At 43.6% G+C, this 16,910-nt stretch overlaps 1 protein-coding gene across 1 annotated transcript in view; it reads right to left on the reverse strand.

The window, feature by feature from the left end:
• Positions 1-16,910, reverse strand: part of ME1 (malic enzyme 1) — a 157,961-nt gene that overhangs the window by 10,352 nt on the left and 130,699 nt on the right. Inside the window, exons 8-9 of the mRNA XM_069974700.1 lie at positions 7,572-7,669; positions 6,851-6,964 (exon numbers count right to left, since the gene is read on the reverse strand). Of these exons, the coding sequence (XP_069830801.1) occupies positions 6,851-6,964; positions 7,572-7,669 (212 nt within the window). The remainder of the gene's footprint in view (positions 1-6,850; positions 6,965-7,571; positions 7,670-16,910) is intronic.

Consider the following 16,910-nt stretch of genomic DNA (forward strand, 5'->3'; position numbering starts at 1 on the left):
GCCGGAATTCACTGAATTCTGGCCGCAGAAAACTGACCTGTCAGTTATTTGCGGGGCCGCACAGATCCCGGCCGGAGCGTATACGATGGAAGGGGGGGCCCAAGTTGACCTCTTGCACCAGGGCCCAAGAGACATTAGCTACGCCCCTGGCACAGAGCAACAGGATCAGAACTGGGGGAAGGAGACTGAATATATAATAACAAGTTTGGAATAAATTGTTAGTCTCGCCATGGGCAAAAACATATGAAAAGTTATGTTTGAGCTAAATAATTATATAGGAGACTTACCTGTCTTTAGGTCTATTTTGTTTGTGTGTGTGTGTGGCTAAAAACTTTGTTTGCTATTGATGTAACACAACATATCCAATAGTTGTTTTAAATGTGCATTAATATTATATTCCACCTGCCTCAGTGTGCCATAGCATCTCTATGGAAGAGCCCTTGCTCCTCCGCTGCCGTGGCTCTCTGCTCAAAGAGTGGCGGCAGTAGAGGAGCGTGCGCTCTCCCGAAGATGAGCTATGACACACTGAGGCAGGCAAGGAATTCCGCCTGAATTGCTCAGTGTGAACATACCCTAAGGGGGGGATTTATCAAACATGGTGTGAAGTGAAACTGGCCCTAGCAACCAATCAGATTCCACCTTTCATTTTCCAAAGAGTCTGTGAGGAATGAAAGGTGGAATCTGATTGGTTGCTAGGGGCAACTGAGCCAGCTTCACTTTACACCATGTTTGATAAATCTCCCCCTAAATGTCTATTTTCTCCTAAGGATTAATGAAAGAATAAAGAGCAACATGGCCCCAGATGAAACCGTTATTACCAATAAATGCCAGCAGTCCTTTAGAGCCATGACTGATGTGGTTCTTGGCTTTCACTAATAGGGATCTCAGTCAGAAGAGCCCTCCTCTGTAATAGTTGCTGTTCAGGGTCCATTTACACAGAAAGATTACCTGATAGATTATCTGCCAAAGATTTGAAGCCAAAGCCAGAAACAGACTATAAACAGAGATCAGGTCATAAAGGAAAGCCTGAGATCTGTCCTCTTTTCAAATGTATTCCTGGCTTTGGCTTCAAATCTTTGGCAGATAATATGTCAGATAATCTTTCTGTGTAAATGGACCCTCAGACTGACTAATAGAAGCGTGCAGTTATTCAATCTTTTCATATACAAACGTTGCTTTTTAAATCCGATTCTTGGAATCCCCTGTAATACAGCTTTCCTTGTATATATTATGTTCCAGCTGTGCTACCACACTACTCCGGAATTACAGCTTTTCTCTTCTGAAAACGGGTGGGGTAATGATAGACCTTAAAATCCCGCAGTCAAATGGAAAAGCTAGGCTGTCAGACGGAGCGTGTCTTTATCTTTCTAGGGCTGGAAGAAAGTTTATTTTTTAGAAGAAGGTCGAAATGACAAAGTCTGTAAGACAACTATTACATTGTAAAGAAGGGGTCCAATTCCCAAAGAAAAAAAAGAAATGGAATCGTAATGTGTATAGGTCACTTGTATAGAGATAACAGAATGCTTGGCTAACGCGAGACATTAGCAGATGGTGACTGGATACATACTTCTATTTTTTCAATGACAATGTGTGGTCAATTATTTATGTATCTGGCATGTTACAGTGTTTTTTACTTTCTCAAGAGTCTCGAACGCTTCCTTTTTTACTGTTGTGTAGTCTTTACCGTACCCTTTATCGGTAGTTGGGCCGTCTAGTCTGGCCCCGTTCCCTCATGCTGAGTAGTCTGGACTGATATTGTAAATTGTCAAATAATGTCTACACAGTGAGGGAGATTTATCAAACGGGTGTAAAGTAGAACTGGCTCAGTTGCCCCTAGCAACCAATCAGATTCCACTTTTCATTCTTTACAGATTCCTTGGAAAATGAAAGGTGGAATCTGATTGGTTGCTAGGGGCAACTGAGCAAGTTTCACTCTACACCATGTTTGATAAATCTCCCCCTGTATGTGCATTAGATGCTGTCTAATGCTGGGTGCTACCTGTGTTGCTGGGCCTGAGTTGAATGGAGCAAAGATAGTCTGCTAGTGACTAGGGTCAGTTCAATTCTTAGTATTAAGTACATACTTTTGTTTTGTACATGCAGTAGGCTTTTAAAGGGATAGTCCAGCGCCCCACATTTTTTTTTTTCAAGAACTGGGGAGGAGGTGGCAGAACCTAACTACATGCACCTTCTTCCCCAGCTCCAGTGCTGGGGTCCGCTGCCGGCCCCTCCGCTGCTTCCTGGTGTGAGCTAGTACCAGTAGTGATTTGTCAGCCCCGCTCAGTCAGTCAGCAGCCGTAGCGGGGTCCCGCCCTGGCCGCTGACTGGTTGGGCGGGGCTGACACTTTAGAGATGAGCAGACCGGCCAAGGTTCAGGTTCGTATAAACTTGAACTCTCGGCTTCTGATTCCCGCTGTCTGCTTGCTCCGTGAAGAGGGTGGATACAGCCTGAGGACCGTCTAGAAAACTGGGATACAGCCTATGGCTATGGCTGTATCCCAGTTTTCCAGGCGGTCCTCAGACTGTATCCACCCTCTCCACAGAGTGGGGAGACAGCGGGAATCAGACGCCGAGAGTTCAGGTTTATACGAACCCGAACCTCGGCCAGTTCGCTCATCTCTATGACACGTTACACCCCGATCCTTGTTCAGACCAGGAAGCTGCTAGGCGAACAGGAACCAGAGAGGCCGACAGCGGACCCCAGCACTGGAGCTGGGGAGGTAGGCGCATGTAGTTAGGTTCAGCCATCTCCTTCCCGTCTCTTTGAAAAAAATGTCGGGTGCCGGACTACCCCTTTAAGTCTCACAAAATAAAAGTATACATTGAGAAATAGATTGAACATTAGTAGATTACATTTATTCTATTAATGAGGCCACCGTGGGTATGCTGCGGTATACATAGGCACACCCCTCTGCTGCATGTCGATGTATACCACACACGTGGAGCACTCTAATAGTATAAACAAGTCTAAGTCCAGATATAAAGAATAATTGGAATAGAAATTATATGAAATGGAGGGCTACACTAGCTTATTTATTTTCATATTAGAAGATGGTCATGGCTAAAGGCTGGATATCTTTTAGGATGCTTGAAAAAAAAAAAAAAAGACATCAGAAGAAAGTAACATCCGCACATTCTCTATTAGCAGGTCCCATTACAGGACTATCCGAACAACTTGTTATAGAACATGTGATGAGTGGACAAAGAAAATTTCTGAGGTTTTTGAAAAACAACAAAACACAATATGCCCCAAGCTTACATGTGAAGTGGCATATATAGGTAGTGTATTTTCAGATTTACATTGAAGTGGTACTAGGGAAAACCACAAATTACCGGGCTGGTAATGTCACAGTGTGTAGCTGAAAATATAGCTCTATTATTTCTAACCAACTGACCGCGAGTTTATTTACAATATGAAAAGTTTTAAAGCAGTGAATGTGCAATTCTCATATATTTACAGCGACTCTGTATCCACAATCTCACCCCCCCCCCCCCCAAACCAGTTGTACCTTCAGATAGCTGCTTTTAATCCAAGATCTGTCCTGGGGTCCGTTCAGCAGGTGATGCAGTTATTGTCCTAAAAAAACAACTTTTAAACTTGCAGCCCCGTGCCCAACGGGAGTATCTGTGCCCTAACTTTGCACCACCTCTCTGTCCCTCCTCCCATCCCTCTTCATCATTAGGAATGCCACTGGATCATTTTCTCCTGTCTGAACATTGCACAGGTGCCTTAACGATCCAGCCCATGTTCAGTATTCACACAGCTGATGAATAGGAAACAATCTGCCTAGAGCATTCCTAATGATGAGGAGGGCGGGGAGGAGGGATGGAGAGGGTGTGCCATTCTAATGCATACACAATCTAGGCAACGGCCATTGGGCTGCAAGTTTAAACGTTGTTTTATCTGAGGGTACAAGCGGTTTTGGGGGGGGGGGGTCAAATTGTGGGTACAGAGTCGCTTTAAGCATGAGTACTGACAATTTTTATAAATTTCATTCATATTATATTTTCTTTAAAGTGTAACTGGCAGTTGAAAAATTTTTTTAGTACAATTTTAAGAAAGTCTAATAGGTTTTTATTAGGTAAAAAGCCTCTTTCTGTACTCATAAAGCTGTTTTCCAGCCTCCCCCTCACTTCTTATCTGTGTATTATCAGGCAAAGCCGTCCTTTATTACAGAAGAGCAAAGGGAAGACGGGTTTACTAAGTCCATTATAACCTATGGAGGGGGGAGGGCTCAAGGGAGATGAGTGAGTAGGGAGAGCAGAGAAGCAGCCCAGACATTTGGAGACTGTCTGGGCACACAAAATGCTGGATTCAGAAGTCAGAAAGGTCAGTGCTGGTATGGGAAGCTGGTAACAGAAGATTGCAGGGTGTAGTGTTTTTCAGGGCTGCCTTTGCTCTGTGCTCACTCACCCCTCCGCTCTCCATAGAGCATAATGGACACAGAAATCCTGCTTCTTCTGAAGTGAGGGGGGAGGTAGGAAAACAGCTTTTTGAGTACAGAAGGAAACTCTTTTGCTTACAGGGGTACTCCGGGCAAAATGTATTTTTAAATATCTTATTACATAAAGAAAGTTAAACAAATCTCTAATATACACTAATTATGGGAAATGTACATATAGTGCTATTTCCCTCAATTCAGTAGATCAGGCAGGCTTACTTCCTCAAAATAAATGTGACGTCACGTCTCAAGTGTGTGCAGCAGCAGGGGGCGCATGTAGAAGTATAGAAAGGGAATAGATGCCTATTCTCCCTCCCTGTGCTGGTCCCCCCTCCCTCTGTCCCCTCCCCCCGCCCGGTCCTGTTACAGCTGCTGCAGCGGGGTGAGCACTCCTTATCTGACGCTCACCCCAAATAGCCGCCTGTCCTCTCAGCCTGTCTCCCCCTACCCAGTCCCGTGCAGGAGGGCTCACCCTCCGCCCGTCCCGGCGGGCTGAGCGCTCATTCAACCTCTAACTTTCTGCCCCCTGATGTAAGCCGGCCGCCCCGTGCACGAGCCCCCACCCACCGCCTGGTCACGGCAGGGTGAGCACTCATTCATCCTCTTTCTGCCCCGTGATGAAAGCCGGTCGCCCCATGCACTGGCGCTCACCCGCCGCCCGGTCCGGCGGGGTGAGCGCTCATTCATCCTCTTTCTGCCCCCTGATGTAAGCCGGCCGCCCTGTACAGGAGCGCTCACCCGCTGCCCGGTCCCTGCGGGGTGAGTGCTCATTCAACCTCTAACTTTCCGCCCCTTGATGTAAGCCGGCTGCCCCGTGCACAAGTGTTCACCCGCCGCCCGGTCCCGGCGGGTGAGTGCTCATGCATCTTCTAAGCAGCTGCACCTTCTGCCAAGCAGCTTGCTTCATCATGCATGGGACTGGGCAGCGGGCTTAGACTGGCTCAGATGAAGCAAGCTGCTTGGCAGAAGGTGCAGCTGCTTAGGAGAAGATGCATGAGCACTCACCTTGCGGGGACCGAGCGGTGGGTAAGCACTCGTGCACGGGGCGGCCGGCTTACATCAGGGGGCAGAAAGTTAGAGGTTGAATGAGCGCTCACCCCGCCGGGACCAGGCGGTAGGTGAACGCTCGTGCACGGGGCGGCCGGCTTACATCAGGGGGCAGAAAGTTAGAGGTTGACTGAGCGCTCACCCCGCCAGGACCAGGCGGCGGGTGAGCACTCGTGCACAGAACCGGGCGGCGGGCTCAGATCAGGGGCATCAAGTTGGGGGGACGGTGCATGAGCGCTCATCCCATCGGGACGGGCGGAGGGTGAGCGCTCCTGCATGAGACTGGGCAGGGGAGAGACAGACAACTAGTTGGGGTAAGCGTCACATAAGGAGCGCTCACGCCGCTGCAGCAGCTGTAACAGGACTGGGCAGGGGGAGGGGACAGAGGGAGAAGGGACCAGCACAGGGAGGGAGAATAGACGTCTATTCCCTTTCTATACTTCTACATGCGCCCCCTGCTGCTGCACACACTTGAGACATGATGTCAAATTTTTTTTGAGGAAGTAAAGCCTGCCTGATCTACTGAATTGAGGGAAATAGCACTTTATGTGCATTTCCCATAATTAGTGTATATTAGAGATTTGTATAACTTTCTTCATGTAATAACATATTTAAAAATACATTTTGCCTGGAGTACCCCTTTAATATAACCTATTACAGAGTTTCTTAAAATTGCCTGTACTATTGATATTTATTGATTTCTAAAAAATGTCATTTAAATGACAGTTACTCTTTAAATTATTGTTCTCCTAATCTCATTCTTAGGCATTTAAGGCATATACTACAAATGTTTGATGGATGTGATGTGGGTCCTACTTCTGGGACCTGCACCCATTTTCTGAGCTGGACCATCACCACTGGACTCTAGAGAAATTGAAAGGTGTTTTCTAGCTAAACCTTGTGTTTTACTACTCAGCAGTTTGATGGATGAATCAGCGAGTCTGGATAACGCTTCAGCATACCAAAATATTTTGGGCAATTCTATGTCTCCAGCTTTGTGAGAACACTGAGATTGACTAAGCCCCAGTGCATAAAGGGAGGTCTGTAGTGACCTCAAATATTAACTGAAACACTCACTGTGACCCAGACTCTCTTGTCCAACATCAGTGTCTGACCTCATAAATGCTCTTTCAAATTTTTACAGACACACTCCAAAATCTTGTAATTAGCCTTACCAAAAAAGCAGAGGTTCTTAAAGACGCAAAAGGGGGACCAACTTCATATTAATTTCCACTTTTAATCCAATAAAAACATTTTATGTGTTAGTGATTCTCTTGGGTTCACATTTTCACAAACTGAAAATTCACTTTTTACTTTAAAACTAAAGAGGTATAATCTAATTCCTAACTTTATAATCTTACCTTAACTATTAATCCTTTGGAATCCACCATCCATATGTTCTTGATCGCCTTGTCTGTTGGCGTCCCTTCTTTCTCCATTGCCATAACAATCAAGTCAGCGATTCCCATGGCAGCCTCAAAATGAACAAATAGTTGCATAATACGTTAAATGGTGACTGTGTTTCAATCAGCTTCCCTCCATCTGATTTCTAACATATTTGTAAATCACTTCATTTACCAAAAATTACTCCCAACCCCAACCCCACCCCCTAAAATCTTGGTCATTGTCTAATTTCCCTGCAAACTGTCATTAGGGAAATTCCATCTCTAGTAGCAGAGAGACCAGGATGGAACACAGGAAGTGGGGCAGTGCTTAGATAGCCCAGGCTCTAAGCACTGTGTGCATGCAACCTGAACCTGAATCCACAGGACATTGTGTCTGAAAAGGAAAGTATGTGGTGTGAACACAATCTTTGACTAGGGAGACGCCTACTGTCCATGTACCCTGTTTTCTAAATAAATTTACATTATGTAAGAAGAGTGCTGTGGATTGTTTTCATTGCTGTTTACTTAATAAATCCGGGCCAATGAGTCTAAAACACAAAATACATGTCTTGAATGAAATATGCCAAATTGCACTAAATTGTGCCAAATTTTGTCACATGTCACATGATCTATGTGCAAACACTTGTTTTGACCCAATATTTGCATGTAAGACTAAACTGATGTTAGGATTAGGTACCTCTCCAGCTCCTTGGAACAATATTTTGTGGTCAGACAGCTTATTCTTTGTGATACGAAGAGCTGCAAGAAGTCCAGCTACCGCGACTGATGCAGTGCCTGCAATACAATGTTGACACTTACTGTATAACAGGCGTGGGTATAGTTGATAGGGTTATTCTGTTCATTAAGCAAGACTTATGGGGTCATTGGCCAACACGGATAACAGGTATGATTAGAAATAGTAATTACCTTAGAATCCTTCAGGTTCAAATAATAGTAAATATTTAAGCTTACTGTATTTTCCTGTATAAGACTACTTTTTATCCCAGGAAATCTTCTCAAAAGTCAGGGGGCATCTTATACACTGGGTGTCGTCTTATAGGGCGGATCTGCAGATGCCGCATACGGTGGGGGGAGCTGAAAAATAGGCTGCATCCCCACCGGTGACTGTATGAAGGGCAAAGCAAGCTGCAGGCGTCCGGGGTATGGGAAAGAGAGATATGGTAGAGTGGTGCTGTTCCCAGAAAAACACACCTCTATCACCCGTCTGGCCACCTTTGTATCCTACCAGTATTACTGTACCTTCTTCTCTGCCTCTCAGATCTCGCTGTTGTCTCATGTTTTTTATTCATTTTTTATTTGGTGTGCATTGGAAGAGGGGTAGTCTTATACGGTGAGTATATACCAAACTGTATTTTAACTGGAAAAGTTGGAGGTCGTTTTATAAGCCCAGTCGTCTTATACCGGAAAATACAGTTCTTATTGACTAATCTATATCATAAAAATGAAAGTCTGTCTGTCTGTCCCATATAGACTTACAAACGCCTTAACCTTTTGACCCCAAATTTGGCCCACAGATACATTGGGTGCCCTGGAAGGTTAGAGCGAAGGTCCCGTCCCCGCCAGATGTACAGGAGAGGAGGGGGAAGAGCGCCCCATAGAGATGAATGGGAAAATCTCCACACTGCACACACAGGTGATATAATTAGCTGCAGCTGTCCAGCAAAAACGGCAGTTGGGAGCCTTAGCAACCAATGGGATTACTGCTTTCATTTTCACAGGGAGCAATGGTTGCTAGGGCAGCTGCCTCACAACAGATCCACATAAATAACTGGTAGACCCCCTACTCCAACTATAGAGTACAGGTATACATACCGCCCAACATTTTGGACGGCCAAAGAGGGACAGTTGTGGTTCATGCCAGGAAAATTTTACAGGCATTTCTTTTTAATTTAAGGATGCATTTACACATTCAGGATCTGCTGCAGATTGATGCATTTAGTTACATCGATATATGCAAATCTGCAGCAGATCCTGTATGTGTGACTGTATCCTTAGGTCGCATTCACACATCAGTAACGCTGTCTGTAATTGCTGACCCAAAACTGCGGACAGGATTACAGATGTGTTTCAGATCCTGTCAGCATTTTCAGGGACACCTGTCATATAGGTGACACAGACGCACAATGGCTTCATCGTTTTGTTGCAGCACGGATCATGCCCCCAAATGGATCAGAAACACCTACAGATGTGTGTATGGGGCCATAGAACTCAATGAGTCTGCATGTGTGACAGGGGCCATAATGTCACATGATTCATGTGAATATAACAATTTTTAGGATCCAGCTTGCATCACATGATAGAATAATATGCAAGTTTGGGTCTATTATACAGTAAGAAACCAGACACTTTCTAGAGCAACATTGAAGGTTTATTAATGCAAATCTAATTCCTAGGTCAAAAAGAGGGACATGTAAGGGGCAAAGAGGGACAGAGGGACATGGGTCAAAGAGAGGGACTGTCCCTCCAAAAGAGGGCCACTTGGGAGGTATGGGTATACAGGACACTACAGGTATACAGGTCCCCAAAACAATACACTACAGGTATACAGGACCTCCACTAACTATATACTATAGGTATAAAGGACCCCCAAACTATACACTACAGGTATACAGGACCCCAAAACTATACACTACAGGTATACAGGACTATAAAACTATACAATACAGGTATACAGGACCATAAAACTATACACTATAGGTAATACAGGGCCATAAAACTATACACTACAGGTATACAAGACCATAAAACTAAACACTACCGATATACAGGACCCCCAAAACTATACACTACAGGTATACAGGACCTCCACCAACTATATACTACAGGTATACAGGACCCAAAACTATACACTACAGGTGTACAGGGCCCCAACACTATACACTAAAGGTATACAAGACCTCCACCAACTATATACTACAGGTATATAGGACCCAAAACTATACACTACAGGCATAAAGGACCTCAACCAACTATATACTACAGGTATAAAGGACCCCCAAACTATACACTACAGGTATACAGGACCTCCAACAACTATACACTACAGGTATATAAAGCCATAAAATTATACACTACAGGTATACAGGACCATAAAACTAAACATTACAGGTGTAAAGGGCCCCCCAAAACTATACACTACAGGTATACAGGACCTCCACCAACTATATACTACAGGTATACAGAACCCCAAAACTATACACTACAGGTATATAGGACCATAAAACTAAACACTACCGGTGTACAGGACCCCAAAACTATACACTACAGGTATATAGGACCATAAAACTAAACACTACCGGTGTACAGGACCTCCACCAACTCTATACTACAGGTATACAGGACCCCCAAACTATACACTACAGGTATACAGGATGCCAAAACTATACACTACAGGTATACAAGACCCCCAAACTAAACACTACAGGTATACAGGACTCCCAAACTATACACTACAGGTATCCACAACCCTCAAACTATAAACTACAGGTATACAGCACCTTAACCAACTATATACTACAGGTAAACAGGACCTCCACCAACTATACACTGCAGGTATACAGCCCCCCCCCAACTATCCACTACAGGTATACACTAATTCCACTGATTAACTCAGATGAAACAATACCTTTTTGCAGTTTCCTGTTAAGCATCATTTGCAATGGCAATAAACAAGGCCTAAGCCTGATCACTGCAGGTGGTGGCATAAATCTGGATTCTGCATGTTTTCCACATGGACAATTGTATGTTGCTGCTCCAGAGTTTTATCTGGTAACAATCTTTATATCTATGTACCTGCCAATAACACTGCCAATGTTGTACATAACTAGGCTTTATATAACACTTCCAATGCTGTATATAACAAGGTTCTGTATATAACACTGCCAATGTTGTTTATAACCAGGCTGTATATAACACTGCCAATGTTGTATATAATCAGGCTGTATATAACACTGCCAATGTTGTATATAACCAAGCTGTATATAACACTGCCAATGTTGTATATAACCAGGCTCTGTATAACACTGCCAATGTTGTATATAACCAGGCTGTATACAGTATAACACTGCCAATGTTGTGTATAACCAGGCTCAGTATAACATTACCAATGTTGTATATAACCAGGCTGTATATAACACTACCAATGTTGTAATAAACCAGGCTCAATATAACACTGCCAATGTTGTTTATAACCAGGCTCTGTATATAACACTGCCAATGTTGTATGTAACTAGGCTCTGTATATAACACTGTAAATGTTGTATGTAACCAGGCTCTGTATATAATACTGCCAATGTTGTATATAACCAGGCTCTGTATATAATACTGCCAATGTTGTATATAACCAGGCTGTATATAACACTGCCAATGTTGTATATAACCAGGCTCTGAATAGCCTGGAGGCCAGCGGGGGGGGGAGGGAATGAAGGCTGGGCGTGCGGGGAGCGTGCCCGTGCGCTCTGCCCCCTCCCCTCTCTCCCCTGCCACTGTCACAAGATTGTAACAGCAGCAGGGGACAGAGGAGAGGGGGAAGACATATGGACATCAGCTTATGGGATCATTATGATCCCATAAGCTGATGTCCAAACACGACCTGGGCATTGAGGCATCAATGACCCCAGGTCGTGAAAGGGGTAATATTGATAAGGTAACATGTCAAATTTCTAAAAAAAATAGTTTAGAGAACACAAAAAATATAGAGCAAGTGCACATGAAAGTATTGAGCGGCAGTGTTCATTCCATATACTCCTCATATTTAGACTATTTCCGATGTAGCTCATTAAAAGGCAACATGTTCTTCATTAATTATTGCAGAAAGATGACAATAATAATATTATTAAGTGTGAAACGCAGGACTCTTGGAAAAGCTTACAAGTATTTGATTTGCCATGAAGTACAGATACATAATGAATGCCATACATGTCCTCCCATTAATCTGCCAGGACATTTCCACAGCCACAGATCCCTAAATAACCATCTGCAGCGTGGGTCTCAAGCACTGTAATATATTATAATGTAAGTTTAATATATGGTTAAAAAAAGGCCCACGAGCCAGACATGGGAGGAGCAGCTGTAATATATTGTAGCTGGAATCAACACCACTTGTTCCCTAAACTTATACACAAGATGTTAGCCCCCTACACCCAGACCAGATGTAATAAAACTTCTCCTTTCACTATACGCTCCAGGAGGGTAATGCTGTAAGACTGCTGTGTACTCCATCTTGTCTGGCTTGCTTGCCTTAAAGTGACAATCCACTCTGGATTCAATTAAACTAAATTAGGGACTGGTCATTTCAGATTAATTCCCAGTAGGTCTTAGAAAGAACATGGGGATGGCTTACTTACCCACTTTTGCACATAATACTGGGAATATATTCCTTGATGAGAAGACTGAGTGGAGGGTAGCATGTAGGGACCTATTAACATTTTTAAACTCAACAATATTGTCAGGTGACAAATGTTTGTAAGAAAAAAATATTCTACTGTTTGGTCATTCCAGTAGTTTTTGTGTCTCATATTGCAGGTAAATCCATCAAGTACCCAAAGGACCATTATTGTTTTATTGATGGGACCCCAATGATCAGATGTAATCACACATTTATGGTATATCTTAAAAAAACAAAACTTTAAGGTTCCATTCACTTGTACAGGATCACTGCAAATTTGGTGCTGTATTCTATCATTTACTTACATTAATATCTGCAGCTTTAAAGGGAATCTGTCATGAGGTTTATGCCGCCTTAAATGAGGGCAGCATAAACTAGTGATATAAATGCTAAACAGATTGGTGTATTACTTACATCATTCTGTTTAGCCATTCTCCTAATATGCAGGAGAATAGGATTGTTGCCACACCCCTCCCCCACCCTCCATCTGCTGATTGACAGGTGACTACCTATACACAGCATGGATAGATAACTGCCAATCAGCAGCTAGTGGGCGGAATTTTCGTTTTCTGTGTCTCATAAATATCCAGGACTACTGGGCTCATGCACATAATGGAGAGGCCTACTTATTATCTATGTTATTCAGGAGGATATCTCTGGATCAGCTGCACAGAACAATGTAAGTGATACATTATTCTGTTCAGCTAGTTTATGCTACCCTGAGATAGGACAGCCTAAACCTACTGACAGAGTCTCTTTTAGTCAGCTGCCGCACCTATATGGGTGAAATGACATTGGGTTATAGCTCATGTCTCTGTCTGTCATAACACAGATGTAATTTCACTTATCCCAAAGAATGCATGATATGGACTGTTCCCAGTGCTCTTCAAAGTACATTTAAAGTATTCATTGCAGGCCCAATATTTTAGAAATTCAGCGTATACATTAAAGTGTATAATAGGTCATTGTGAGTATTTCAAAGCTCTAATATTTTATTGAATTTGGTCATTTTACAAGCAAGAATGCTTAAACTAAATGGCTCCTTGGCAAAATATGTTGCATCAGTAAATTGTCCATACCCATAATCCAGCCCATTTGGTCATGCCAAAACCCTTAGTATTGAACACTCATCAGTGCTTGGTTTCATAGCTCGCACAGTATTGCAGATCCAATGGAGAACAGAAAGAGGGGCCTACTACCAAAATATTCTTAAAGTGGTTGGCCAAAATTGTTTAATGTACAGTATTAGTAAGTGTACTCACAAAACCCTGTGTACCCCATAGAACTAAAATCAGACTCCCCTCCTCCAGGCTGTGCTGTCCTGCTCTGTAGTGAGTCTGTCCATAAGATGGCTGACATGGAGGAGCATGTGACCATGCCCGGCCCCCAGTGTCCTCTATAGGCACATACAGGCTCAGTGGTGGACGCTGATGGGGGTGGGGCAGGGTCACATGCTCCTCCATACCGGCCATCTTATGGACAGACTCACCACAGAGCAGGACAGCACAGCCTGGAGGAGGGGAGCCTGATTTTAAATCTGAGGTACACAGGGAGCTGCTGTCTGTAAGTGCAGCAAGTACAGTTACTAATACTGTACACTGAACTATTTTACTATAAAGTGGCCAAATTCTCTGAGTGTTGGATCGGCAATGGCCCTTCCCGTGTATCCTACTGTAGTCTTCTACACCGCCTCTATGGTAGTTATACTGATGCTAGAGTGCTCTGCATACTGCTAACAAATTTGTTTTCTACTAGGTAATTCCCTCATGTAATTCTTATTTGAGGGCAAGGAGGAGCTAATCTCTGTGTGGTCAGCCCCTGCCATTTGGTGTGCATGCTCCATTAGCACTAACCATCTTTTTCCCATCTAAATTCAGCTGGTTTTGGTACTGCATAAGTGAAGAATTTTGTGGATGTCTACAAGCTGAAAGGAAAAGGCTTCCTCCTTCCCCCTATTTGGCAGCATATCCGTGGTTTACTGCAGCAGCTGGCGTTGACTTCATACAAATCTGGCCTAAAGTTCCCATATCCTGGTCTGGGTTTCGTATTTTTATCCTTAGCTGGTGTTTTTCCAGCTGCTTCACTGCCATATATACACAAGGCTGAGCTGGGCCCACACTTCTCAAACACATATGTATGAAGCAAAAAATGAAATATGAAAGCCGAGAGGACAAACAGGAACAAACAGAATGATGCAGCTAAACGGGGATATTGCAGGATTAAAATTGTGCTTATAGCATAACACGGCACATGTAAGGGATGGGTATAGCAACATCTATGCATGTGCCCTCTGTTAACCCATTAATTTCTCATAGATCATTGTTCATGCACAAAGGGCCTCATGGATCAAAACCAATCCTAGATCTATGAGCATGAACCAAAAACCGGTTATACTTACTTAGTATTGATAGACAAACTCCAGAGTAAGACATGTACTAATATTCACTATCTACTATGCTACTGTGCAGCAAATTGGTGGCCAGATAGCCCTTTATTGAAGAACCCGAACTAAAATTTGTTGTCGAGCACAACTCGGGTCTGATCAAAATCAGGGGAGATAAATTTCAGCTGAACTATTGTTCAGCTAACAGTTATTCTGATGTTTGGAAACACCAATATTACAGGAGCGGGGATTCCCTTCATAATAAGGGAATCCCCTATCTAAACGGGTGTTTCCCACAGTGGAGAGAGGCAGGAGTGAGCGGCTGTTTTAACTTGCTGTGCCACGCTTGCTTCTCCCTGCTCCTTTTGTGCCTCTCTCTATGTCTCTTCTTTGATGAACACACTGTACGGCTATGTTCAGACTACGTAAGAGACTGGCCATTCCGTGACCCAGCCGGGTCACAGAACGGTCGGTCTCTGAAAAGATCATCCAGGCCAATACTGCAGTCCTGGACCGATGATCTTTAGCGATGCAGAGTTATCTTTCTACAGGCACATCCGCTCGCTCCATAGTGTGCACTGACGGTTTTCTGCGGCCGCTAATCATTGAATAGCGGCCGCAGAAAACTGACATGTCAGTTGTTTGCGGCGCCGCTAGGGATCCCATAGATCGCAAGGTAACGTATATTTTCATAATAATCACGGCCGTTGTTGCAATGTGGGCTGGGTGCTCCGCACCTGACCCATGGAGTGTAAAAAACAATTAAAGACATTTGCATTGTTCCCTATTGTTCGTTTTTACGCCGTGTGTCCTATGAAAAAACTTACTTTAAATTTCTTAAATCGCTCTATTCCCAGGATTATAGTGCTTTTTATCCTTTGGTCTATGGGGCTGGGTGATTTTTTGTGCCATGATCTGTACTTTCTATCGGTACCTTGATTGCGCATATGCGACTTTTTGATCGCTTTTTATTACAATTTTTCTGGATTTGATGCGACCAAAAATGCACAATTTTGCACTTTGGGATTTTTTTTGCGCTTACGCTGTTCACCGTGAGGGATCATGAATTAAATAAATTAATATTCCGGGTGATTAGGCAGCGATACCAAACATGTTTGTTTATTTATTTATTTATGTTTATTTATAAAATGAGAAAAGGGGGGTGATTTGGACTTTTATTAGGGAAGGGGGTTATTTATTAATAAAAACACTTTATTTTGTGTTCACATACAGTAATTAGAAACCCTCAGGGGGACTTCTATATACACAGCACTGATCTTCCATTGAGATAAATGCTGTGTATATAATAGAGCACCGATCCATCAGATCGGTGCTCTATTATAATGGTCTGCTGCAGACCATCTGAATGGATTGCCGAGCCAGGATCAGCGTCATTCCGATGCTGAGCCCCGGACGGCTCATTACAACGGATCTCCCCTCCGAGATCGCATCGCGGGTGGGGGGGGGGGAGATCCCCCACTAAACACCAGGGACAGGGGCACAGCTACTATTCAAATGCAGCTGTCAGCTTTGACAGCTGCATTTAAATAAATAATTAGCTGGCTGCAGCGATCGGCCACGGCGGCTAATACCTGCGGTCCCTGGCTGCACATAGCAACTGGGGACCGTGGGCTGCAGAGACGGCTCATGCCGGGAGCCCTCTCTGATCCCCCTTAACGGCCACATGACGGGTATAGCCATCATGCATCGTTAAAGGGTTAAGTTTGAGAACAGAGGTATTGTTGTATATAGACACACACACACACAAGCACACACACACACACACAAGCAAAAACACTAAATCCACTGTACAACTATGCTGCCCTCTCCATGTGATCTACTACACGTATAACCATAACAGCGCAGTATTGGGTATGACATCTTACTATAATTTAGGTAATGCAGTAAATAAAATACTACATTTCAGAAGACACACAAAGTCAAGTCAAAGAAGCAGCCCAGAATGTGTTCTCCTGCACATGGCACTTGTTTGCCAAAAGAAATATCTCCTCAATGGAAGCCAAATCAGCTCTTTCACAATGAAACTAATAGACATTTTGGCCGCTTCAATTAGATTTGATAATATCAATACCTAAACAAATGTAGCCAGATGTGTGACTGACATGCTAGCGTGCGCAGTATACCATTCCCCGAGTTTACCTTTAGTTTTTTAACCCTGGCTGACCAAAAGTGATTATGTTACTGAGATCTTAGCCCTGCATTTCTCTGTTGCGTGTTTTCATAGA

Source organism: Dendropsophus ebraccatus, chromosome 6 (genome assembly GCF_027789765.1).
Source record: "Dendropsophus ebraccatus isolate aDenEbr1 chromosome 6, aDenEbr1.pat, whole genome shotgun sequence".
NCBI lineage: Eukaryota > Metazoa > Chordata > Amphibia > Anura > Hylidae > Dendropsophus > Dendropsophus ebraccatus.